Genomic DNA, 27,428 nt, shown 5'->3' with positions numbered 1-27,428 from the left:
TTGCAGAAATGAATAAGCATAATTGTGATACTAATTACATCTATAGTCACTTGATGAATTACATATTAAAATTAACAATGAGAGAAAAGACATGAATAGAACAGAGGAGAGGGAATCCAAAAGCAAAGCAGCAAAAGCTAAAGTCCAAAAAAGCACAAGGAACTTTAAAAAATGAGAGCGTCTCAGCTGTACTTTATTAATCAGACCCAACATGATCTGCATTTTGGCAACAAATACCTGTATCAGGAGTCTATTGTATCCAAAGAAACATGTAATGTAATGATTGATGAAGTGCTTATCACACCAGTATTTGGCTATCTTTGTACCGCGGAACATTGACTAGGTTCACGAGCCGTATTTTCAAAGCAAAATTATATAGTAAACTATGGAACTTTGTAAGTCTACGTGCTTTGAGAATGAGCCCCATATTGTTCCTGAGCTTTCTCGGCATCTCTTTATGAAGTACTAAGTGGACCTGTCTTTTTCAAGTCGTTTGTTTTCAATCATTGGATTGCCTGTTTCTTTGGATACAATAAACCCTACTACTACTACTATTTAGCATTTCTATAGCGCTACAAGGCATACGCAGCGCTGCACAAACATAGAAGAAAGACAGTCCCTGCTCAAAGAGCTTACAATCTAATAGACAAAAAATAAATAAAGTAAGCAAATCAAATCAATTAATGTGAACGGGAAGGAAGAGAGGAGGGTAGGTGGAGGCAAGTGGTTACAAGTGGTTACGAGTCAAAAGCAATGTTAAAGAGGTGGGCTTTCAGTCTAGATTTAAAGGTGGCCAAGGATGGGGCAAGACGTAGGGGCTCAGGAAGTTTATTCCAGGCGTAGGGTGCAGCGAGACAGAAGGCATGAAGTCTGGAGTTGGCAGTAGTGGAGAAGGGAACAGATAAGAAGGATTTATCCATGGAGCGGAGTGCACGGGAAGGGGTGTAGGGAAGGACGAGTGTGGAGAGATACTGGGGAGCAGCAGAGTGAGTACATTTATAGGTTAGTAGAAGAAGTTTGAACAGGATGCGAAAACGGATAGGGAGCCAGTGAAGGGTCTTGAGGAGAGGGGTAGTATGAGTAAAGCGACCCTGGCGGAAGACGAGACGGGCAGCAGAGTTTTGAACCGACTGGAGAGGGGAGAGGTGACTAAGTGGGAGGCCAGCAAGAAGCAGATTGCAGTAGTCTAAACGAGAGGTGACAAGGGTGTGGATGAGGGTTTTGGTAGAGTGCTCGGAAAGAAAGGGGCGGATTTTATGGATGTTGTAAAGAAAGAAACGACAGGTCTTGGCAATCTGCTAGATATGAGCAGAGAAGGAGAGAGAAGAGTCAAAGATGACCCCAAGGTTTCGAGCTGAGGAGACAGGGAGAATGAGAGAGCCATCAACAGAAATAGAAAATGGGGGGAGCGGGGAGGTGGGTTTGGGGGGGAAAATGAGAAGCTCGGTTTTGGTCATATTTAATTTCAGGTGGCGTTGAGACATCCAGACAGCAATGTCAGACAAGCACGCTGAAACTTTGGTTTGGATGCAAGGTGAGATATCAGGGGTAGAAAGGTAGATTTGGGAGTCATCAGCAAAGAGATGGTAGGAAAAGCCATGGGATGAGATTAATGAACCAAGGGAAGAAGTGTAGATAGAAAAGAGGAGGGGACCAAGAACAGAACCCTGAGGTACGCCGACAGGCAGAGGGATAGAAGGCCCCTGACGAAGGCATTTGTTGCCGAAAAGCAGACCGTATCGGGTCTGATTAATAAAGTACAACTGAGACGCTCTCACTTTTGAAGGCACCTTATGCTTTTTTGGACTTTAGAAAAGACACGAATAACATAAAATATCAACTTCTCATTAGACAAATATTTCACCAAAAGCCAGGTTTTTTAATGATTATCTAAAATCCCAATATGATAATAAAGATGTAATTGATTCTGGCAGTGTTCCATAATAATAGTATGCTACCTAACAAAGGGGAATTTTTACTAAAAAGCGTTAGGTGTTTGCACTTAATGTGAGTTAAGAGCCAGAAGTAACCTGCCTTGTGCAAAGGCTCTACAGTAACTGTTGGGGGCATGCCCAGCATTCCACCTGCAGTTCCACACAGACAGGTTCTCTAATGCACTTTACTTTGAGGTGCTTTGATCACAGATGTAGCGAATTCCTCCTATTGAGTGACTTTAGATAAGCTCTCCTTAGCTGCATATGTGCCAGTCAGCGTGTTAAATCGCGAGAGGATTGTGAAAAATTACAAGACGACTTCACGAGACTGGGCGTCTAAATGGCAGATGATGTTTAATGTGAGCAAGTGCAAAGTGATGCATATGGGAAAGAGGAACCCAAACTATAGCTACATAATGCAAGGTTCCACTTTAGGAGTCATCGACCCAGAAAGGGATCTCAGTGTTGTTATTGATGATACATTGAAACCATCTGCTCAGTGTACTGTGGCTGCTAAGAAAGCAAATAGAAAATTAGGTATTATTAGGAAAGGAATGGAAAACAAAAGTGAGGACATTATAATGCCTTTTTATCGGTCCATGGTGCGACCGCACCTTGAACATTGTGTTCAATTCTGGACGCCGCATCTCAAAAAAGATATAGTGGAATTAGAAAAGGTACAGAGAAGGGCAACGAAAATCATAAAGGGGATGGGACGACTTTCCTATGAGGAAAGGCTGAAGAGTCTACAGCTTGGAGAAAAGATGGCTGAGGGGAGATATGATAGAGGTCTATAAAATAATGAGTGGAGTGAAACGGGTAGATATAAATTGTTTGTTTACTCTTTCCAAAAATATTAGGACTAGGGGGCATGCGATGAAGCTACAAAGTAGTCAATTTAATACGAATCAGAGAAAGTTTTTCTTCACTCAACGTGTAATTAAACTCTGGAATTCATTGCCGGGGAATGTGATAAAGGCGGTTAGCGTAGCGGGGTTTTAAAAAGATCTGGATGGCTTCCTAAAGGAAAAGTCCACAGACCATTACTAAATTGACTTGGGGAAAATCCACTGCTTATTTCTGGGATAAGCAGCATAAAATGTTTTGTACTGTTTCGGGATCTTGCCAGGTATTTGTGACCTGGATTGGCCACTGTTGGAAACAGGATGCTGGGCTTGATGGAACTCTGGTCTGTCCAAGTGTGGCAATACTTATGTACATGCTACCTACCATGTGCTGACTGCAATGTACAGTCCCGCCCCCCTCTAAGCTCTACTCATATCCTGCCAAATCCCTATCCATCCCACACTAAGCTAAGCACTGGCTGTTTTGACGTATGCTAGATGCTGGCACTAATGGTTTGCACCCTTTTAGTAAACATGCCCCAAAATCCTCTTACATGTTTCCTGCAGTCTAATTACTTTCCTAGTAGGGATTTGCAGATGTTTCATTCCTAGAGCATAATGGTCTAAAGGGTGAATACATAGAAGCAAAGTGGCACAGATATACTGGAACTATCCTGTGTAAAAAAATTTAGGGCCCTGTTTACTAAGGTGAGTAAGTGTTTTTAGCGCGTCTAGCGCACGCACTAACCATGTAGGTGCCTGTAGGGATATTGTAGGCATGCATGTGGTTAACGCACATACATGTTTTACGCGCATTAAAAATGTTAATGCGCCTATAATGCTGCTTAGTAAACAGGGCCCTTAAATAGAAAGAACACAAGTTTAATATCCTAGCCCTCAGTGGAAACTGATATAACTGATTCAGACAAGAAGTAGCATGCTCATTCCATTTTCCTCCTAAAACTAACTTAGCTGCTATATTCTGCAATACCTGAAGCCTATACAACTGTGGAAATCCCAGTAACACTAAATTTGCAATAACTGAAATGGGATAAAACTAAAGCTTGTGTTACTAAATATAAATGGCCTGGTTGTAAAAAAAAAAGCTTTTATATGCCAAATAAACCTCAAATTATATAATACTTTCCTAGCAATTATATCCACAATACAGCTCATTCCTTTTCATTCATGCCAGATCAGTCCGGAACGAATGAGTTATGTCTGTCTATCAGTGGATGGAGACCGAGAAAAAATAGTCCCAAGAGCTTCGCCCCTTAAGGGTATTGTGCAGCCTGGAATGTTCAGCATTCTTCTCTAAGTGGATGATGGATGGATCTTGCAGGTCCTTCTTTGTGCTTGTCTGGTAGTCCTGACCCGGTTAATTCCGGGTGTCAGTTGAACAGGGGTTTATGCTGGTCATCTTTGCTCATGTTATAGTCTGAACTTTCTCACTGAGCTTGGATGACACCTGGTGGTTCTGGGGTCCCTCACTGCCCAGCTTGGGTGACACCAATTCTAACCTGTGAGGTGCTTTTTGGATTGTGAATTCAGACAAAGGTTTATTGGAACTTCTGTGTGTGACAGTCTTTTGAACATTAAGTATGTAAATCTACTCTTCCTGCTTCTAATTTTACTTCACTGAGGTAAATTGCTTTCTGGTGGACATGAGGCTTCCGTGGTTGTAATTTCAGTGTGTGTTCAGTTTTTATCCGCCAGTACCTCAAACTGAGCTCTTTGTCCTCTGTGAGTATGTGGTGTTCAGGCATATTTTATGCTGTTTCTACCTTTTACAGCATTTTTATGTTTACACCTTGGCAGTTTCTTTTTCTCCTTCCGTGTGTTTGTTATTGGGAGGGCTGGTTTTATTTTTCCCGCTGACAGCTGCCTCAGAGTGTTGGCGGTTTTCAGCTGAGCGGTCAGTTGCCTCCTGGTCTGTGATGAGCATAATTTTGCTAATTTTATTTGGTACTGACTTATTTCTCAGCTTAAGCTTAGTGCTTTCACTTCATATATTTTAACTGCTTTGGTGCTCTTGGGTGTAAATGCGGTATATCAATTAAACAAATCAAATCAAATCATGATCTCTTATTGAGCGGATTTTCTTTCTGAGCCAGTCCATTCCAGTTATGGCATTGGTAGTTCAGAGAAGTGGCTGACCTGCACAGTTCCCGCACTTTTGTGCTGTTTTGGCTTCATATGTTTTCATTGTTAGCCTCATTGCTAGCCTCATTGTTAGCTAGCAGTGCTCAGCTACATTTGCTAATTCTCTCTTTATTGTGGCAGCTATTCTAAGCTCCTTTGTGTTGTGCAAATTCAAGTTCCTTCTCCGGGAGTCTTTGGTGCATGTATGCAGTTTTGTGCATACATTGCACTACATCCAGCAGGCAGTGAACATTTTCTGATGCGCCTGGATGGCACCCCCTTTAACACTGTGGTTTAACACAGTGGGTCTTGGAAATTATTTGTGCATTACGTTTTGGTATGCATTCTTTCCGGATAGGGGCTGCTACTGGCTTGACCACTAGGATACTTAATCCTGCTGCCATGCAGAGGAATAGAACTTAATCAGGTTGTGATTCTCCTCCCCATTACTAACATTGTTGTATTTTGTAGGATCCATGGCTGGAGGAGAGACAGTGTAGATCACTGGATACTCATTCATCAAGTGGTCTGCCAGATGAGCAGGGCAAGACGTTATGACCATTATCATGGCCTGGCTCACAAGAGCTTGCACTTGCATTGGATGGGATTTGAGAAAATGAGATGGGTCCAGGCAGCTTATCTCATTCCCCCGACAGCAGGGGGTTAAGTTGGAACACCCCCCCAAACCCCCTACCCCTGGTGATCATTATCCACCTCTGTGGCAATAAACTGTATACCATGTCTTGCATCATATTAGAAACATAAAAAATGACAGCAGATAAAGGCCATATGGCCCATTCAGTCAAAAGAATAGCCATACTGGGTCAGATCAATGGTCCATCTAGCTCAGTATCCTGTTTCCAACAGTGGCCAATCCAGGTCACAAGTACCTGGCAGAAACCCAATTAGTAGCAACATTCCATGTTACCAATCCCAGGGCAAGCAGCAGCTTCCCCCATGTATCTATATAAATAAAATCCCCCCTCAGTCGTTCTGAAGCTCACTCCATCTGTGGCAGTGAAGCCCTGAACTCCTGTCCTCCTGGTAGGCTAGGCTATTCGGACTACTCACCCTCAGTCATAGACCCGCACTCAGCCACGCCCATCTGCGCCCTAGGCCACGCCCCATCTGCACATAAAAAGCACCCTCAACATTCTAAAGTACACTCTGAGGCTTCAACAGTTCGTATGTTCGAAGCTCTGTAACCATTTTTAAGCACACTACATCTCTGCCCCGCCCTGACCTATCAGAGAAGGGAGGAGTGTCACAGCTGCACCGCTCTGACCTATCAAAGGGAACTGAAACAGGAAAAGGGAGGAGCGTCACACCGAATGAGGGACCTATCAGAGGGAAGTCAAATAGAAGAAGGGAGGAGCGTCAGAGGCGAAGGGGTCACTCGGGAGGAGCGTCACTCGCCTTGCTGTGCACATATGCTGGAGGAGTTCTGCACCCGTTTCTCCTCCCTCTGTTTTCTCCGGTGGCCTTGGCAGCTGAATGTGGAACTAACGAGGGCGGGAGCTGTTGCTTCGCATCTGGCAAAGTAAGTCAGCTCGTGCTGTGCACCCTCCCCTCCTGTCCTTTCAAGCACCAAATACGAGCTGGGACTGAACAGGCAGCACAAAACTCCTTTTTGTTTTGTTTTGTTTACACTTGCACAGCTGACAGCTGGTCGCTGTGCTGCCTGCAGTGCCCCTCTTCCTTTTTACAAACATTTTGCCACATTTCCTCTTTTTCCCTCTACAAACATGACAAGGGGGTTGGAAGAGGAGGTCCTGCACAGCTGTCTCCACTGTTGCCACAGGCTAAGCAACAGTTCAGGCACAAGGAGGGGGAGGATGAGGGCCAGAACAGGTACACAGACCACAGATGGAGACGGAGGAGGGGGTCCTGACAGCACAGGCGAAGGGGGGAGGGGCGACCCACAGCCCTGAGAGAAGGGCTGCAGGGAGACCTGAAAGGAGGGGGGGAGACTGACCAGACAGGGAGATGAGGGGTCCTGCGACAACACAGTGGCAGAAGCAGACGGAGGGGGTCCTTCGAGCAAACATAGGGAGGGGGGGATGTATCTCCATCACACACACTATCTCTCACACTCTCTCTCTCTCTCTCTCTCTCTCTCTCTCTCTCTCTCTCTCTCTCACTCACTCACACACTCACTGTCTCTCTCACTCTCTAACACTGTCTACAACACACGCTATGTCTCACACTGGATCACATTCACTCTCTATGTGTCACACAGTCACTGTCAAACACTCTATCACTCTCATACACTCTCGCTCACATACCCACTCAAACACACTGTCAATCTCAACACACACTCTCTAACAGACACACTTGCAGCCACACACATTCAATCTGTCTCTCTCACAAAGTCACTCTCACACACACTCTCTCAAACATACACACTCCAAGGAAAACCTTGCTAGCGCCCGTTTCATTTGTGTCAGAAAAGGGCCTTATTTACTAGTATCTCAATAACAGACTATGGACGTGTCCTCCAGGAACTTGTCCAAACCTTTTTTAAGCCCAGATACGCCAACTGCTCTTACCACATCCTCCAGCAGCGAGTTTCAGAACTTAATCATTCTTTGAGTGAAAAAATATTTCCTCCTATTTGTTTTAAAAGTATTTCCATGTAACTTCATTGAGTGTCCCCTGGTCTTTGTACTTTTTGAAAGAGTGAAAAATCGATTCACCTCTACTCGTTCTACACCACTTAGGATTTTATAGATCTCAATCATATCCCCCCCTCAACCGTCTCTTTTCCAAGCTGAGGAGCCCTAACCTCTTTAGCCTTTCCTCATATGAGAGGAGTTCTATTCCCTTTATCATTTTGGTCGCTCTTCTTTTGCATGCCATTTATTGAGTTTCCCCATATGCATGTAAGAAATATAGAAACATGATGGCAGATAAGGGCCAAAAGGCCCATCCATTCTGCACATCCTCAGTAATCACTAAGTCTTCCTTTCCTAAGGGATCCCAAATGCCTGTCACACGCTTTCTTAAATTCTGATACAGTCCTTGTCTCTACGACCTCCACCAGGAGGCCAATCCACGCATCCACCACCCTTTCCGTGAAAGAGTATTTTCTGAGATTCCTCCTAAGCCTATTTCTTCTTAACTTCATCGTATGCTCCCTCATTCCAGAGTTTTCCTTCATTTGAAAAAGGCTCACCTCCTGTGTATTGCCACTGAGGTATTTAAAGGTCTATATCATATCCCCTCTCTTCTAGTGTATACATGTTGAGATTCCTAAGCCTGTCCTATACTGCTGCACACAGTACTCTAAATGGGACCTCACCAGAGACTTATAGAAGGGTACTATCACCTGTTTTCCAGCTGGTCATCCCTCTCCTTATGCATCCAAGTATCCTTCTGGCTTTGACCATCGCTTTTTCTACCTGTTTGGAGAGCTTAAGGTCATCAGACACAATCTCCCTCAAGTCCCACCCATACTGCCTCCAAACTCTGTCTAATTAGATGCCTGCCTGTAAAATGCTGCTATGCAAGATACGTGCATATTTACAGAATAGCCACTTGGGTGGATTTCTGACATCTAAGCAGGTATATGGACTCATACACATTAAAATGCCATCATTTACACACGTAATCAGCACATAAATGTTACTGGCCATGTTATAGAATTAGCTGGCTCTTTGCTGCACAGTGTGCTTGCTTTCACCCACATACTGTGGCGTCATCTCCAGAATACATAAGTACATAAGTATTGCCATACTGGGACAGACCGAAGGTCCATCAACCCAGATCCTGTTTCCAACGGTGGCCAATCCAGGTCACAAGTACCTGGCAAGATCCCATAAAAGTACAGTACATTTTATGCTGCTTATCCCAGAAATAAGCAATGGATTTTCCCCAAGTCCATTTCAATAATAGTCTATGGGCTTTTCTTTTAGGAAGCCATCCAAACCTTTTTTAAACCCCACTAAGCTAACTGCTTTTACTACATTCTTTGGCAATGAATTCCAGAGTTTAATTACACACTGAGTGAAGAAACTTTTTCTCCAATTTGTTTTAAATTTACTAGTTTGTAGCTTCATTGCATACCCCCTAGTCCTAGTATTTTTGGACAGATTAGGAGTTCATAGTTTTGGATTTTCAAACTTCACATGATGTTGTTTGAAAATTTATCCACAGAAAAAGCAGGCACAAATCTCTGGGAACTTTTTGCCCCACCAATAATCAAAGCAAAACTACACAATCCAGAGGGAAAGAAAACACACTGCTGGTGAGGACTGCAGCAATCCGTGTAATTATTGACCACCTGAGGGCACGTTTCACAGGGTTTACATTAATAGATGCACCTTTACCAGTATACTAAAGCCTTTTGATAATTGCTGTCCCTGACCTCCTGGTACAGGGAGAAGTGAAATAGTGTGGAGGGAAAGCAGAGGTAGGATGGAGTCAGGTGAGGGAAAATGTGTATGGTGATTTCATTGTTAAATCACCATTGGGCTCATTTTCGAAAGAGAAGGGCTCCCATCTTTCAACACAAATTGGGAGATGAGTGTCCTTCTCCCATGGTCGCCCAAATTGGCATAAATCAAAAGCCGATTTTGGGTGCCTTCAACTGCTTTCCGTCACGGGGACAACCAAAGTTCCCATGGGCGAGTCGGAAGCATAGCGAAAGCGGGACTGGGGCGTGCTTAACACATGGGCATCCTCGACCGATAATGGAAAAAAGAAGGGCGTCCCTGATGAGCACTTGGGCAACTTTACTTGGTCCTTTTTTTTTATGAGCCACAAAAATGTGCCCTAAATGACCAGATGACCACCGGAGGGAATCGGGGATGACCTCCCCCTTACTCCCCCAGTGGTCACCACCCCCTCCCACCCTAAAAACAAATGTTAAAATATTTTATTCCAGCCTCTATGCCAGCCTCAGATATCATATCCAGCTCCATGACAGCAGTATGCAGGTCCCTGGAGCAGTTTTAGTGGGTACTGCAGTGCACTTCAGGCAGGCGAACCCAGGCCCATCCCCCCTACCTGTTAAACTTGTGGTGGTAAATGTGAGCCCTCCAAAACCCACAAGAAACCCACTGTACCCACATCTAGGTGCCCCCCTTCATCCCTAAGGGCTATGGTAGTAGTGTACAGTTGTGGGGAGTGGGTTTTGGGGGGCTCAGCACCCAAGGTAAGGGAGCTATGCACCTGGGAGCTTTTTCTGAAGTCCACTGCAGTGCCCCCTAGGGTTCCCAGTTGGTGTCCTGGCATGTCAGGGGGACCAGTGCCCTACGAATGCTGGCTCCTCCCATGACCAAAGGACTTGGATTTGGTTGTTTCTGAGATGGGCATCCTCAAGTTCCATTATCGCTGAAAATCGGGGACGACCATCTCTAGGGACGACCATCTCTAAGGTCGACCTAAATGTGGAGATTTGGGCGTCCCCGACCATATTATCGAAACGATCTTGTTTCGGTAATACGGATTTCCCCGCCCCTTTGCGGGGACGTCCTGCGAGGACGCCCTCAGGAAAACTTGAGCACCCCGTTCGATTATGCCTCTCCATGCATGCTTTCTGGCACAAAGAACAGGTGCAAAGTCTGCAAATACTTCTCCACTTGTGATGTGTGCACTGGTGCATTTTCAAGGGAAAGATCCATGGGGAATTCCCCTTTGTAAATAAGCTTGCAGGTCAGCTTCAACCTGGAAGCTGCCCAAGAACATTGAAAATTTCTCCCAGAATTCTTTATTTTACACACCTAAGTCCTGACTATGCCTTGGAAAATGTACACCAGTGAAACCGAGATGGTAATTCAAAGAGAAATCAGGAAAGAACTGCACAATTCCTGCTTTAGAAGATATTAGGAAACCTGAAATTTTAAAACTACGTTTCTAATTAGGTCAAGACAAGTTCTTAAAAGAATAAATGACATAGTTTTTAAAACATATGTCTGGTTCTTAGTCATTAGAATAGTCTCAACATTAATTTACAAACAACTGTGACCAGAACCTAGAGAGTCAGAAGTTAACCAATGGTTAGGGCTCGCCCTGCCACTTGGAGGACTAGGATTTCAGAATATTGGGGGCAGCATGGCTCTGGCATACATGAGAGTTTTCATCCTGCTCCTGGTATTCTGCACTTCCCACATTGGCCCCAAGTTTTAAAAAGAGCATTGTGTAGGTTCTGTAAGCACAGGCCTGCATTCAAGCAATGCGTTGTCCTGCAGCCCTCTGAGACAGACTACTTATTATAGGGGGGGGCAGGATACAGCAGTGTTTCAGCATGGACCTGTGCCTAAGGAGTCTGTGCAGTGCTCCATCTTCTTTAAACTGAGGGCTGGTGTGAGAGGAGGTAGGCGGCATCAGCAGCCCAGAAGCAGGCAGGGAAGAGGAGATGCTAAATGTGGGGTGGGAGTAGGGAAGGGGAGATGAGATGAAATGCTGTCCACTTGGGGGAGGAGAGGTAGAGAGGGGACTAGGACAAGGGGAGGAGCAGAGGGGAGAAGGAGAGATGCAGGCCATGGGAGTGGGGAGTGGAGGGGAAGTAGAGGGGAGGGGTTGACCCAATGGGGGGGAGTAGAAAGGGGAAGGAGAGGTGGTGGCCACAGGGGGATAAAAGAAGTAAAGGAGAGATGCTGGCAACCTGGGGGCATAGGAAGAGGAAGGGAAGATGTTAAACTACTGGGGGAGGGGTCACAGCTGAAGGTTAGGTTAGGACAGTGATGGGCAACCTTTTGAGCTTGGTGTGTCAAAATTCGCCAAAAAACCGAGCATAACTCGGGTGGTGTGTCACTTCGAGAAAAAAACCATAATTTCACGATATTTATAGTTTAAATAACAAAAATGTATAATTGTAATATATAACTGTATTTAATAAACCAAAACCTAATTATTTAACTTACCTGCTTAGTGACTTCTTTGTTCATCTGTCAGTCGGTTTCTTTTGTTGGTCTTGATATTATTTAACTTGTGTGGGGTGCCGTGAACTAAGATAAGTGAGGGGGAGGGGGAATTCTTTAACTAATCTGCCTATTAGTGATTTTTTTTGTTGCTGAATTTCATTGGCTAAATCTTCAATTGAAGGTTGGTATTTTGTACACTTCAAGCCCAAGCAAGCGCTACTAACTTCATCTTTCAATCTGTTTCTTTTGTTGGTTTTGATATTATTTAACGCTGAGAATAAGGTTTCACAAAAGTACGTAGAGGGAAAAATTGTGAGTAAAGCCATTGCTATATTTTTCAGGGTGCTAAAAGTGTCTGGTAATCGGATCCAGGCACTCCAAATTTCCTGGTAACTCAGATATTCTCTTAATAATTGCATCTTTATTCTGCATATCGTGAAATAGAACTGGTGCACATCTTAGGAGAATTTCTTTAATAAATCCTCCCTCACTGAGTGCTTTTCCATGCTGAGCTATGGAGTGAGCAATGCTCAAACTTGCAGATGTTAAATTTGTAGAACCTTTTACAAATTTAAGGATGGAATTAGTTTGGCTCTTATAAAAGTGTAGCTGCCTGGAAATGTATTCCTTCCTTTCATCCTCACTTTTTTTCAAGAGCTGGGAATGATTAGTTTCAAAATGTCTATTTATATTCCACGTTCTGCTTACTACCGTTTCAGTACATAGAACGCAAAATGATCTGCCATTTTTTTCTATAATGCCATACATCTCGGTCCATGTCTCTTGAAAGGGTCGGCTACTGCTACTACCACTTCCTTTACTTAACCTTGTTTTTTTATTTTTTGGGTTCTCCATCAGGGGGGCAGTGACAGAAGATAGAATTATAGATAGCCTGTTAGCCCTGTAGGCAATTAGGGGTTAACTAGCCTAACTGACCACCTTATGTAAATTAAGATGGCTGCCGCTATTTCTAATGGCGGGAAACGGCACCCATAGCACATGCCCTCGCCTCTCCCAGCCTCCCCCTCACCTATCTCAGTAATGATGGTCAATTACAAATCCACGACACCCCAGAACAGTAGATTGGATGATGGTTGCTGGTAATGGTGATCACAGGGCCCTCAGAGATGCGTCCCCCACGGCATTCCGCTGCTCTCTGCTCCGCCGGCCGGAAGTGAGGTCAAAGATCCCCTAACGGCCGTGCAGGAGCCGGGGCAGAGGGAGCAGCAGGGAGGGAACAAGCGGAGGACTCGGAGGGAGCCAATAGGAGCGCACACGGCACCCCCCCCCCCCCCCAGCGGGTAAACATGCACCGGGGGGGGTGATTTCGTCGGGGGGGGGAGGTCGCGCTGCACCTGGGGGGGGCGCATCGGCAATCCGCCCCGGGTGTCAGCAAGGAACTCCGCTGCTTCTCTGTATGCGGCCACATGCGGCCGCGTGTCACCGAAAATGGCTACGCGTGTCAGTACTGACACGCGTGTCATAGGTTCGCCATCAGGGGGTTAGGATCTAGGCTGTCCCTGCCCATGGTGGTGAAGTATTGGTTATCTTTTTCTAACCTAGAGGAAAGCCTAGAAAGTAATTTTCCCATATGGCCATAATCTTGGAGGTCTGGTCAGTTTGCACAACCCTGGTGACATTGTAAGGTCAAGTTTAGAATTTGACAGCCTATATCTGCCTTGAACATATAACCATGCCTATAATTCTGAGAAATTTTTGAGAAAGACACTGTCCCTGCCAGGTGGGAAGGGTTAGAACAGCTGTTGTAGTGGGTGATTCGATTATTAGGCATGTAGATAGCTGGATGGCTGGTGGCTATGAGGATCGCCTGGTGACTTGCCTGCCTGGTGCGAAGGTGGCGGACCTTACGCATCACCTAGATAGGATTTTATATAGTGCTGGGGAGGAGCCGGCTGTCTTGGTATATGTGGGTCCCAATGATATAGGAAAATGTGGGAGAGAGGTAGAAAGCTCAACTTCAGAACCTCTAGGGTAGCATTTTCTGAAATGCTACCCGTTCCACGCGTAGGGCCCAAGAGACAGGCAGAGCTCCAGAGTCTCAATGCGTGGATGAGATAATGGTGCAGGGAGGAGGGTTTTAGATTTGTTAGGAACTGGGCAACATTCTGGGGAATGGGGAGCCTATTCTGAAAGGATGGGCTTCACCTTAACCAGGGTGGGACCAGGCTGCTAGCATCAGCATTTAAAAAGGAGATAGAGCAACTTTTAGAGACTGGGGGAAGGCCGACAGTCGCTCAAAAGCGCATGGTTCGGAATAAGATATCGTTTAAAGATATCACCAAAACTGGGAAGATAGTGTATCCCGATAGTGAGGTTGCAAAAGAGACCATAGTAGATCAAGTGTACTTAAATAAAAATAAAAATCAGACAAAAGATTGCAAATTATTACTGTCAAGTACTGAGCATGATGTAAATAGGAACAACAAACATAGTTTGAAATGTCTATATGCGAATGCCAGAGGCCTAAGAAATAAGATGGGAGAGTTAGAATATATTGCACTATATGAAAAACTAGATATAATAGGCATCTCTGAGACCTGGTGGAAGGAGGATAACCAGTGGGACACTGTCATGCTGGGGTACAAATTATATTGTAGTGATAGGGTGGATTGAATTGGTGGAGGGGTAGCATTTTATGTTAAGGAGGGTCTTGAATCAAATAGATTGACAGTTCTGCAGGAAACAAAACACATCTTGGAATCCCTGTGGATTGAAATTCCATGTGTAAAGGGGAAAAGGATAGTGATAGGAGTGTACTACCGTCCACCTGAACAGGATGAACAGACAGATGTAGAAATGTTATCGGAAATTAGGGAGGCTAACAAACTGGGCAACACAATAATAAGGGGTGATTTCAATTACCCCAAAATTGACTGGGTAAATGTACCATCAGGGCACGCTAGGGAGGTAAAATTCCTTGACGAAATCAAGGATTGCTTTATGGAGCAGCTGGTACAGGAGACAACAAGAGAAAGAAAAATTCTAGACCTAGTCCTTAGTGGAGTGCATGATCTGGTGCGGGAGGTAATGGTGATGGGGCCGCTTGATAACAGTGATCATAATATGTTCAGATTTGATATTAGCTTTGGAGTAAGTATAATCAGGAAATCCAATACATTAGCGTTTCTTTCAAAAAGGAGACTATGATAAAATGAGAAGAACGGTGAAAAAAAAAACTTAGAGGAATGGCTGCGAGGGTCAAAATTTTACATCAGGCATGGATGCTGTTCAAAAATACTATCCTAGAAGCCCAGGCCAAATATATTCCGTGTATTAAAAAAGGAGGGAGGAAGACCAAACGACAGCTGGCATGGTTAAAAAGTGAGGTAAAGGAAGATATTAGAGCTAAAAGAAAATCCTTCAGAAAATGGAAGAAGGAACCGACTGAAATTAATAAGAAACATCATAAGGAATGTCAAGTCAAATGCAAAGCGCTGATAAGGAAGGCAAAGAGGGACTTTGAAAAAAAGATTGCGTTGGAGGCAAAAACACATAGTAAAGTTTTTTTTAGGTATATAAAAAGCAAGAAGCCAGCAAAAGAATCGGTTGGACCGCTAGATGACCGAGGGGTAAAAGGGTCGATCAGGGAACACAAAGCTATAGCGGAGAGATTAAATGAATTCTTTGCTTCGGTCTTCGCTGAGGAAGATTTGGGAGAGATACCGGTGCCAGAAATGGTATTCGAAGCTGACAAGTTGGAGAAACTGAATGAAATCTCTAAAAACCTAGAGAATGTAATGGGGCAATTTGACAAATTGAAGAGTAGCAAATCTCCTGGACCGGATGGTATTCATCCCAGAGTACTGATAGAATTGAAAAATGAACTGGCGGAACTATTACTAGTAATATGTAATTTATCTTTAAAATTGAGTATGGTACCAGAAGATTGGAGGGTAGCCCATGTAACGCCGATATTTTAAAAAGGTTCTAGAGGGATATAGACCAGTAAGCCTGACATCGGTGCTGGGCAAAATGGTAGAGACTATTATAAAGAACAAAATTACAGAGCATATTCAAAAGCATGGATTAATGAGACAAAGCCAACATTGATTTCGTGGTGGGAAATCTTGTCTTACCAATCTATTACATTTCTTTGAAGGGGTGAACAAACACGTGGATAAAGGCGAGCCGGTTGATATTGTGTATCTGGATTTTCAAAAGGCATTTGACAAAGTACCTCATAAAAGACTCCAGAAGAAATTGGAGAGTCATGGGATAGGACGTAGTGTCCTGTTGTGGATTAAAAACTGGTTAGAGGATAGAAAACAGAGAGTCGGTTTAAATGGTCAGTATTCTCAATGGAGAAGGGTAGATAGTGGGGTTCCCCAGGGGTCTGTGCTAGGACTGCTGCTTTTTAACATATTTGTAAATGATTTAGAGATGGGAGTAACTAGTGAGGTAATTAAATTTGCTGATGACACAAAGTTATTCAAAGTTGTTAAATCGCGAGAGGATTGTGAAAAATTACAAGAAGACCTTACAAGACCGGGAATCTGGGTGTCTAAATGGCAGATGACGTTTAATGTGAGCAAGTGCAACGTGATGCATGTGGGAAAGAGGAACCCGGACTATAGCTACATAATGCAAGGTTCCACATTAGGAGTCACCGACCAAGAAAGGGATCTCGACGTTGTTGATAATTATACGTTGAAATCCTCTGCTCAGTGTGCTGCGGCGACTAAGAAAGCAAATAGAATGTTAGGTATTATTAGGACAGGAATGGAAAACAAAAGTGAGGATGTTATAATGCCTTTGTATCGGTCCATGGTACAACTACACCTCGAATATTGTGTTCAATTCTGGTTGCCGCATCTCAAAAAAGATATAGTAGAATTAGAAAAGGTACAGAGAAGGGCGAAGAAAATGATAAAGGGGATGGGACGACTTCCCTATGAGCAAAGTCTGAAGCATCTAGAGCGCTTCAGCTTGGAGAAGAGACGGCTGAGGGGAGATATGATAGAGATCTATAAAATAACGAGTGGAGTGGAACGGGTAGACGCAATGGCGTACCAAGGGGGGGGCGGTGGGGGCGGTCCGCCCCGGGTGCACGCCGCTGGGAGGGTGCCGCACGCCTGTTGGCTCCGAGTCTGCTCGTTCCCTCCCTGCTGCTCCCTCTGCGCGGAACAGGTTACTTCCTGTTCCGGGGCAGAGGAAGCAGCAGCCAGGGAGCGAGCGGACTCGGAGCCAACAGGCGTGCAGCACCCCCCAGCAGGTAAAAATGCACCCGGGGGGTCGCGCTGCACCCGGGGGGGTGTAATTTCACCGGGGGGGGGGGAGATCGTGCTGCACCCGGGGGGGGCGCATCGGCAATCCGCCCTGGGTGTCATCCAGCCTAGGAACGCCACTGGGTAGACGTGAATCGTTTGTTTACTCTTTCCAAAAATACTAGGACTAGAGGGCATGTGATGAAGCTACGAAGTAGTAAATTTAATACGAATCGGAGATAATGTTTCTTCACTCAACATGTAATTAAACTCTGGAATTTGTTGCCAGAGAATGTGGTAAAGGTGGTTAGCATAACAGAGTTTTAAAAGGTAGGTGGTTTCCTAAAGGAAAAGTCCATAGACCATTATTAAATTGACTTGGGGGAAATCCACTGCTTATTTCTGGGATAAGCAGCATAAAATGTATTGAGCTTTTTTGGGATCTTGCCAGGTATTTGTGACCTGGATTGACCACTGTTGGAAACAGGATGCTGGGCTTGATGGACCTTTGGTCTGTCCCAGTGTGGCAATGCTTATGTACTTATGTGTGCATGGAACACTGATAGACATCTGGATGCTTTTGTTCACACAGGATGGAAACAGGAGGCTGTCACGGAACATGAGTGAGACCAACTTGTGCTCTGTTGAAGAAGGAAAGCAAGAGCTGCTGTCCAAGGAGTCAAAGATGTCCTCACCCACCATAACAGGTATGGATTTATTTATTATTATTTTATTTATTTATTATGACATTTCTACCCTGCATTTTCCCAAGAAATCTCAGGTTCAACGCAGCTTACATAACAAATTAAGAAGAAGCATTACAAGACAATGAATATTAATACAAAAATGCAACTATTTAAAAAAATTCCTTTCATTTTAGCTGAACACAAATCTAAAGAAATCTATAATTGACTGAGTGTCTAATATACTTGGGTAATGCGCATAGGCGCTCTGTATAAGAGGCTTGGGGAGGCTAAGCCTCCCCAGCCCAATTGTGACCTTCTTTCCCTGCTGTCCCCACAAGCGCAGGGCTCCTTCCCTCCTGACCGGCTGCCCGACTCCTCTCCATTCCTCCCGTCCCCGCGCGCGTGCGTTCGTGCATTTTACTTTCCGTGGCTTTGACGTCAGTGAGGAAGAAGGCACTGTGGGCTCGCCTCCGGCTCCAGCTTCTCCCTTACCGCTTCACACAGTGTCCCGCCTTCTCCGATGATGTGTTTCCTGTTTCCGCGAGGGCGGGACACTGTGTGAAGGGAGAAGCTGGAGGCGAGCCTGCAGTGCCTTCTTTTTTACTAACGTCACTGCCACGGACAGCAAAAGGGTTAAACGCTTGGGGGGGGTAGGAAGGAACGAAGAGGAGGGCTTTCAGGGAGCTGAGGGCTGTCAGGGAGAATCTCTGGTCATGGAGGGGAGGGCACAGGGGAGAGAACAGATCGCTGGACGAGGAGGGGAGGGCAGGGGGAAGAAAGAGATCGCTGGAGAGGAGGGGTGGGCAGGGGGAGAGAAGAGATTGTTGGAGAGGAGGGGAGAGGAGGGGAGGGCAGGGGGAGAGAACAGATCGCTAGACATGGAGAGAAGGGGAGGGCTGGGGAGAGAAGAGATCACTGGAGAAGAGGGGACGGCAGGGAGAGAGAACAGATCGCTGGACATGGAGAGAAGGGGAGGGCAGGGGGAGACAAAAAAGATCGATGGAGAGGAGGGAAGGGCAGGGGAGAGAGGAGAATTGCTGGCCATGGATGGATGAAGGGGAGGGCAGGGGGAGAGAAGAGATCGCTGGACATGGGTGGGAAACAATCAGTGGCTTCAGATGGAGGGGAGGGCAGGGGAGAGAGGAGAATTGCTGGCCATGGATGGATGAAGGGGAGGGCAGGGGAGAGAGGAGAATTGCTGGCCATGGGTGGATGGATGGAGGGGAGGGAAGTCAGGAAGGAGATGCACATGGATGGATGGAGTGGAGGGCACAGAAGAGAGGAGAAATGTTCAACAAGGATGGAGGGAAGGAAAGAAAAAGGAAGAAGATGCACATGGATGGAGTGGAAGGGAGAGAGGAGAAATGCTGGTCATGGATGAGGGGAGGGAAGACAGAGGAAGCAGATAGTAACATAACATAGTAACATAGTAGATGACGGCAGAAAACGACCTGCATGGTCCATCCAGTCTGCCCAACAAGATAAACTCATATGTGCTACTGTTTGTGTATACCTTACCTTGATTTGTACCTGTCCTTTTCAGGGCACAGACCGTGTAAGTCTGCCCAGCACTATCCCCACCTCCCAACCACCAGCCCCACTTCCCACCACCGGTTCTGGCACAGACCATATAAGTCTGCCCAGCACTATCCCCGCCTCCCAACCACCAGTCCCGCCTCCCACCACCGGCTCTGGCACAGACCGTATGTCTGCCCAGCACTTTCCCCGCCTCCCGCCACCGGCTCTGCCACCCAATCTCGGCTAAGCTCCTTAGGATCCATTCCTTCTGAACAGGATTCCTTTATGTTTATCCCACGCGTGCTTGAATTCTTTTACCGTTTTCATTTCCACCACCTCCAGCGAGAGGGCATTCCAAGCATCCACTCTCTCTCCATGAAAAAATACTTCCTGACATTTTTCTTGAGCCTGCCCCCCTTCAATCTCATTTCATGTCCTCTCGTTCTACCTCCTTCGCATCTCCGGAAAAGGTTTGTTTGCGGATTAATACTTTTCAAATATTTGAACGTCTGCCTCACCCTAGGTGGTGAGGCTGATGTGCATCGGAGGAGGAGGTGGGTGATAAACCAAGAAGGGAGGAGTGATGCGCCAGGGTGGAGTAGCGGCAACCCACCCCAGTTGGTAGCCAACCTAGGTACGCCACTGGTCTGCACATCCCAATACCCACAACAGAGGGCCTGGATGCCACATCAAAAGCATCATGGGTTGACAGCCATGTGCTTTTTACACTCCAGCTGCCTGGTTACTAGCTGGCAAAGTTCTGCAGCCTTTTCTGGAAATAACACTGCTCACTAAGTTCCGCGCGTGCAAGCTAATGAAGAGATGGTAATATGTATAAGGGGAATAAGCATAGCATTCTGGGGGGGGGGGGGGGAACCTTATTCCTAATGGACTCCATGGGGGCACCGAGGAGTGATTCATGGAACTCTTGGCTCTTTTGAAAGGAAATTTAACCCCCAAAGCATGGTAAGGAAACAGGAGCTTTTGAAATCTGAGAACCTTCTATGTACGTATAGTCAGCCTTCCTGTAAATAGGTTATACAGAGAAGAAGGATGTCTCCTACTGCTTTATCTGTACTCTTTTTTTTTTTTTTAAAGATCATGTGCATGACCACTATCACAGCATCCTTTGGGAGTGAGTCAAGCTCAAGGAAGTCCAACAGCTCAGCCTTGGGTCTATCCTCAGTTTTCTAACTCAAATGGGATGGGACAGACATGGCTGCCTCCTTAACAAAATCAGTAAAGGAAAGCTCCTTGGGGGTAAAATTTTCTCTTTTCATGTCAAGGGGAGAGAATCAAAGAAAGACAAAGTGACCCCCCCCCCCCCTCCAAGAGGACATCTGGTGCTTCCTCAGACACCTTATGGACCTTCTGCAACCTTTCTTCCAAAGTATACATAAATCTCTAAGTGTCAAAGCATACAGAGACAAAGGTCACTGACCATTTTATCAGCTGCCCTCTAGATCAGCTTCTGTCTTATTTATGTGTTTTTGAAGTAGATGCACATGGGTAGAGGGAAGGGGAGTGAGGAGAAATGCTGGATATGGATGGAGGGAAAATTGCTGAATTTAAGGGCTGGATTGGAACACTTTGAGGGCAGATGTTGAAACTGGAGAAAGGATAGGGACACGGCTACAGATGGTAGACAGGACACATAAGGACACAGAAGGATGGTGGACATGGTGAGAGAAAAAATATCAAATGGAAAGAAGACACTGCATAAAACAGAAGACACTGGGACCAAAGCTAATATAAAAACTAAATACTCAGACAGCAAAGGTAGAAAACATTTTTTTATTCAGAATTTATTAATTGGAATATGTTAGCTTGGAAATGTGCATCTGTGATATTTTGCATGCAAGTTTCAATTTTTCTAGTATTGCTGCATGCTGAGTCTGACTTCTTGAGATAACTTTCCATTTCAGTATTTTGCCTTCATTTCTGTTGTGTCGTGTTTTTCATGCGTGATCAAGATGTAGTATTTGCAGCCCTTTTTGGTTTTTTGTTTTTTGTTTCACTAGGTTGTGTACTGGTGTTTTAGAGCCAGGTGTAATTATAGTGCTGCCTTTCCACGCATAAGGTTGTAGCTCGTCCTGTCCTTGGAATTAGTGCTGTTATGGTTTGGTAAGGTTATGAGTGTGTTTTTGCACAAGTTTGTGTATAGTGTTTTGCAGTGGAGAGATTGTGTGTTGACCTTACTGAGGTGGCACCAAAACATCAGAAAGGGTGTAGAGCCTAAATCATGACACACTACCTCTTGAAGGATCTACATATGGTCATTAATAAAAGGAGCTCATTGTGAACACTATTCACCCTAAAAGGGTGTTTTGTGGCTCTACATGAGAATTGTAATATTATGATCCCTTGTTTCATATTGTTGACAGTCTGCATTTTCCGTATGGGTGGTATATTGGTGTATTATGGTCTGCCCAGTGTAATATTTATGGTACAGTTAGGTTCTGAGTGTGTTTTTGCACAAGATTATGCATAGTGTTTTGCAGTTGAGCGATTGTGGTTAGTATATGCTTTGAGCAACCCCTTTATTCTTTGACATATGATACATATCTAATATCTAAATTTAATAAAAGGTATTAATTGTGACTTTTATTTTTACTTATTTTTTTTCTGTGTGTTGTCAGACAATTATGGATGTAAGCGCCGCCCCTGGCCCCGCCCCTAACCCCACCCCCTTTAGCCTCCCCAAACAGTTGGGCCACCGACCGCCTATGGTAATGAGTTCCAGAGTTTGGTACTTTGGTAAGAAAAATTAGCATTATGGAAAGTTGGGAAATGTATTAGGAGTTAGGATGTGCCCTATACTACAAGAGATGCATAGTGACATTTACAACCCAGCTCTAAAAAAAGATATAATTAGGATTGAATTTATCATCTTTTATATAGACTATTATTTATGCATACCATATACAGAATACTATACATAAATTGTCATATAATGTAAATTTCAATTTGCCATCAGGAACGTTGTGACTTTTGAAATGTAATAAAAAGTAAGGCAAGCTCTGCAACTAATATATCCATGGATATTGGTAATATTACCCAAAGAACAGGCTGATAGTGTTACTTGCTCTGTGGTGTGCATCCAGTTTTCAATGCAATGCTGTGGTAGATGCACTACATCTATTTACATGCCTTGGTGTGGGATAAGGATCCTTCCCTTTACTGCTGAAATAATTCCTCTTTTTCCTCCTGGTGTAAAGGTTCGACTCACAATGCTTTTCAAGGTCGAATAAAAAGTGCAAACAGACCTCCACCTCTGCCCCGTAAGTTCAGTGCCTCTGTGTATGAGAGTTTCACGGAGCAGACAGAAGTGACGGAACAAGGGAAAGGCACCTCCACTGGGAAGGTATGATTTCTCCCACCACTTATTCACAAGGCCTTGGCAAAGCCATGGGGGAATAGTCACATCTTCCACCTTGAGAATGTGCATGTGCCCTAGGCAATATACATAGAGCCGAGCTCTGCACCCAAATTGTATAATATGCACAAAAGAAGTGAGCAAAAGGAAGGTTTCTCCGATGTTGTGCACTCATATGTGAGAATGCAGAAAGTAGAGTGTTGAGATCCCTCTTTTTGGTTCAATGATGGTCAGGAAAGCCTGATGGCATTAAGGCTAGTGTTCCACTCCGCTGTTCAGGAATGGCCAGCCACTGTGGCTAATGTTCCGCTCCTCTGTCCCGGAATGGCCAACCACTGTAGCTAGTGTTCTGCTCCACTGTTCTGGAATCACCAACCCCTAAGGCTTGTGTTTCACTCCTCTGTTCTGGAATCACCAGTTCTCTTCTTGGCTCTAGCTCCTTGGGCTGCTCATGGCTGGAACTGCTGCTGAAGTGCTCATGGTCTGCTGGAGTGAGGGCTGAGCACATGAAGAGCAATTTGATAACTGTAACACCCATATTTACATACCATTTATGTATATAAATGTACATAACATTAGTGCTTTCATAGGTATGTGTATATTTGTGCCTATAAGTGATGGCAATGTGACTAAGCTCTATTCGCTAAGGGCACACGTACGTCACATAGTACATAAATGCAAGGGGGACATTTGCATGGGTGGAGCATGGGCGGAGCTGTAGAATACAGCATAAAACTAAGTTTTGCGCACCCTTCCGCAATTATGTGACCACAGTTACTCCTGCTCTGTAGCAGGTGTAATTGCGGGTATTGAAAAAGTAGGTGCACCTATGGCGGATTACGCTAGCATTTTGTAATGGTATCAGTGCGATGACATTAAAGGAAAAGCTTTCACTGTGTTGTATCAGGATACCTAAATGGAGCCAGGGGGGGTGGGGGTGTGGTAACCCGGGGGCAGAGCCAGGGCAGGCATGGGTGGGATTCCCATTTATGCACATACCTTACAGATGTTACGCATGTATGTTTGGCATTTAGGCATGGACATTTACACCAGCTGTTAGATGTAAGTGGTCATGTCTAAAGGGCCAGGCATGCACGCATATCTATTTGATTAGGCTAGTATTCTGTAACGGAAAGTAAGCACCTGCATTCTCTTATAGAACATGCTCCTACCAGGCACCTTCTGGGTGTCTATTTATAGGCAGCCTATGATAGAATTGCCCAATACTTCTCTTTCTTTGCCACCTAATAGCAGGCTAGATAACAGCACTGCAAGAGAAAGGGAAAGGTGAATGGAACTTGATATACTGCCTTTTTGTGGTTTTTGCAACTACATTCAAAGCGGTGTACACAGTATATACAGGTACTTATTTGTAGCTGGGGCAACGGAGGGTTAAGTGAATTGCCCAGAGTCACAAGGAGCTGCAGTGGGAATCGAACCCAGTTCCCCAGGATCAAAGTCCATTGCACTAACCACTAGGCTACTCATGTAGGACGTCAGACTCACAGAAACAGAAGCCTGCGCAGCCGCATTGCTGATCTGCAAGGGCAGGCTTCTACATGGAATGTTGCTAGTGGAATAGCAACATTCCATGTAGAATCTCAAATAGGGAAAGGGAAATGGGACTTGATATACCACCTTTCTGAGGTGTTTGCAACTACATTCAAAGTGGTTTACATATATTCAGGTACTTATTTTTGTACCAGGGGCAATGGAGGGTTAAGTGACTTGCCCAGAGGCAGAAGGAACTGCAGTGGGAATTGAACCCAGCACCCCAGGATCAAACTCATTCAGTCACTGCAATCTGCATTTAGGCACTGGAAAAGACTGTAGGGTTCTTTTACAAAGGTGCAGAAAAAAAAGTAGCCTTAACGCACCCTTACGCAGGTCTTTCCCGTACACTAAGACCATTTATTTCCACAGCTGATTTCCAATTTCCGGCATTAATGGTCACAAATTAATGTTGTCATTAGCATGTGACCATTAAAATGATTAGCTCATGAGCCCTTACCGCCACCATGCTCTAATCAGTTAGCAAAGACACGCCCACTCTGTGAGAAAAATGTTTAGTGCACAGTGTGATATGCAACTTATCCTTAAAATCGAGTGTGGTACCGGAAGATTGGAGGGTGGCCAATGTAACGCCCATTTTTTAAAAAGGCTCCAGGGGAGATCCGGGAAATTATAGACCGGTGAGTCTGACGTCGGTGCCGGGGAAAATGGTAGAGGCTATTATTAAAAACAAAATTACAGAGCACATCCGAGGACATGGATTACTGAGACCGAGTCAGCACGGCTTTTGTGTGGGGAAATCTTGCCTGACCAATTTACTTCAATTCTTTGAAGGAGTAAACAAACATGTGGACAAAGGGGAGCCGGTTGATATTGTGTATCTGGATTTTCAAAAGGCGTTTGACAAGGTACCTCATGAAAGGCTACAGAGGAAATTGGAGGGTCATGGGATAGGAGGAAATGTCCTATTGTGGATTAAAAACTGGTTGAAGGATAGGAAACAGAGAGTGGGGTTAAATGGGCAGTATTCACAATGGAGAAGGGTAGTTAGTGGGGTTCCTCAGGGGTCTGTGCTAGGACCGCTGCTTTTTAATATATTTATAAATGATTTAGAGATGGGAGTAACTAGCGAGGTAATTAAATTTGCTGATGACACAAAGTTATTCAAAGTCGTTAACTTGCGACAGGATTGTGAAAAATTACAAGAGGACTTTACGAGACTGGGCGGCTAAATGGCAGATGACGTTTAATGTGAGCAAGTGCAAGGTGATGCATGTGGGAAAAAAGAACCCGAATTATAGCTACGTCATGCAAGGTTCCACGTTAGGAGTTACGGACCAAGAAAGGGATCTGGGTGTCGTCGTCGATAACACACTGAAACCTTCTGCTCAGTGTGCTGTTGCGGCTAGGAAAGCGAATAGAATGTTGGGTATTATTAGGAAAGGTATGGAAAACAGGTGTGAGGATGTTATAATGCCGTTGTATCGCTCCATGGTGCGACCGCACCTTGAGTATTGTGTTCAATTCTGGTCGCCGCATCTCAAGAAAGATATAGTAGAATTGGAAAAGGTGCAACGAAGGGCGACTAAAATGATAGCGGGGATGGGACGACTTCCCTATGAAGAAAGACTAAGGAGGCTAGGGCTATTCAGCTTGGAGAAGAGACGGCTGAGGGGAGACATGATAGAGGTATATAAAATAATGAGTGGAGTGGAACAGGTGGATGTGAAGCGTCTGTTCATTCTTTCCAAAAATACTAGGACTAGGGGGCATGCGATGAAACTACAGTGTAGTAAATTTAAAACAAATCGGAGAAAATTTTTCTTCACCCAACGTGTAATTAAACTCTGGAATTCATTGCCGGAAAATGTGGTGAAGGCGGTTAACTTAGCAGAGTTTAAAAAGGGGTTGGACGGTTTCCTAAAGGACAAGTCCATAAACCGCTACTATACGGACTTGGAAAAATCCAAAATTCCAGGAATAACATGTATAGAATGTTTGTACGTTTGGGAAGCTTGCCAGGTGCCCTTGGCCTGGATTGGCCGCTGTCGTGGACAAGATGCTGGGCTCGATGGACCCTTGGTCTTTTCCCAGTATGGCATTACTTATGTACTTATGTACTTATTGCTAAATTACTGCAGGGCACCTCAGCATGTCCCACGGTGAGCTCTTTCTTTTTTTTTTTTTTTTTTTTTTTAAATATCTTTATTGAGTCAGAGGTACAATATCACAACATCATCAGAACAACCTTTAAACTGCCTGTTACAACATTGTCATTACCTCAGTATGGGGCAACCATGCTGCCGCCCATATCCAACAGGTATACAGAACGAACATCAATAGTGTAACAATTGTTAGAACCATCCCTGACCCACCTCGTTTTTCTTTTCCTCCCCCCCCCCAGTAACAAAAAAATATAAATAAAAGAAAAAGTAATACCTCCCATTTGAGTTCTCCGCCTCCCCCCCCCCCCATCCACTGATTTGAAAACTTAAATACCTGCTCGTTTAGTGTGCTGACCGATACTCATCCATTCCCCCAGCTGGGCCCCACTGATATCTAGGAGATGTGCTACACGCCTCAGGTCTCTCTCTATATGTGGAGAGTGAGTGGGATAAAGGAAAATCATGGCGACCATGAATGATGGTTCCCTGATAAAAGCAAACTAGGGATGAGTACAGAGGAAGATCTAGATACCATCACTAAAGCACTTCAACCCCTGACCAAGGTGAGCGCAGCTCATTCAAACCTAAAACAGGATAGCAGCACAGATAGCCCAGATAGCCCACCACTTAGGAAATGGACACAGCCTAGGTACTGCAAAGCTATCTTGTGACTCTCAACCTTGCTTATGATCATAAAAACATTGGTTTCTATTTTTTGTTTTTTTAGTTATCTCCAACCAGTCCAGATAGAGCGTTGAAGTCTCCACCCCCACCTCCTCCAAAATCGAAGCGCCTGACCTACCATGACAACCTACCATAGCAGATGTTCAGACCCAATGGACATCATGGAACATGACATGATGGCAGTTGGTATTCCAGCGTGAATAAGAATGCTTTGGCTGCTTTTTGGTACCTGCAATTGTGGTAATAATTTTATATGATGTCTGCTGTCTGGCTGCAATATGGTGTATTTAATTTCACTCTGTTTCCTAGTTGTACTTTTTCTGGTTCATTCAACTTTGGTATGACACGTCAAGAAAACAGACCCATCTGTTTTCCTTTGGTGCCGCGAAGGTGAAAGGGAGTTAATTTTTCTTGGACAAATTTTGCTGTTCTGTTTCTTTTGCTATACTTGCACAATAAATTTGGTAACACTTGA

At 44.7% G+C, this 27,428-nt stretch overlaps 1 protein-coding gene across 1 annotated transcript in view; it reads left to right on the top strand.

The window, feature by feature from the left end:
- The window catches only part of LOC115461208 (dedicator of cytokinesis protein 2-like), a 1,592,043-nt gene extending 1,564,615 nt beyond the window's left edge, over nucleotides 1–27,428 (top strand). The window contains 3 exon segments of the mRNA XM_030190877.1: nucleotides 17,605–17,719; nucleotides 22,435–22,580; nucleotides 26,997–27,428. Coding sequence (XP_030046737.1) covers nucleotides 17,605–17,719; nucleotides 22,435–22,580; nucleotides 26,997–27,089 — 354 coding nt within the window. The 3' untranslated portion in view covers nucleotides 27,090–27,428.

Source organism: Microcaecilia unicolor, chromosome 2 (genome assembly GCF_901765095.1).
Source record: "Microcaecilia unicolor chromosome 2, aMicUni1.1, whole genome shotgun sequence".
Taxonomy (NCBI): Eukaryota; Metazoa; Chordata; class Amphibia; order Gymnophiona; family Siphonopidae; genus Microcaecilia; species Microcaecilia unicolor.
This window is presented reverse-complemented; position numbering and strand designations above follow the sequence as displayed.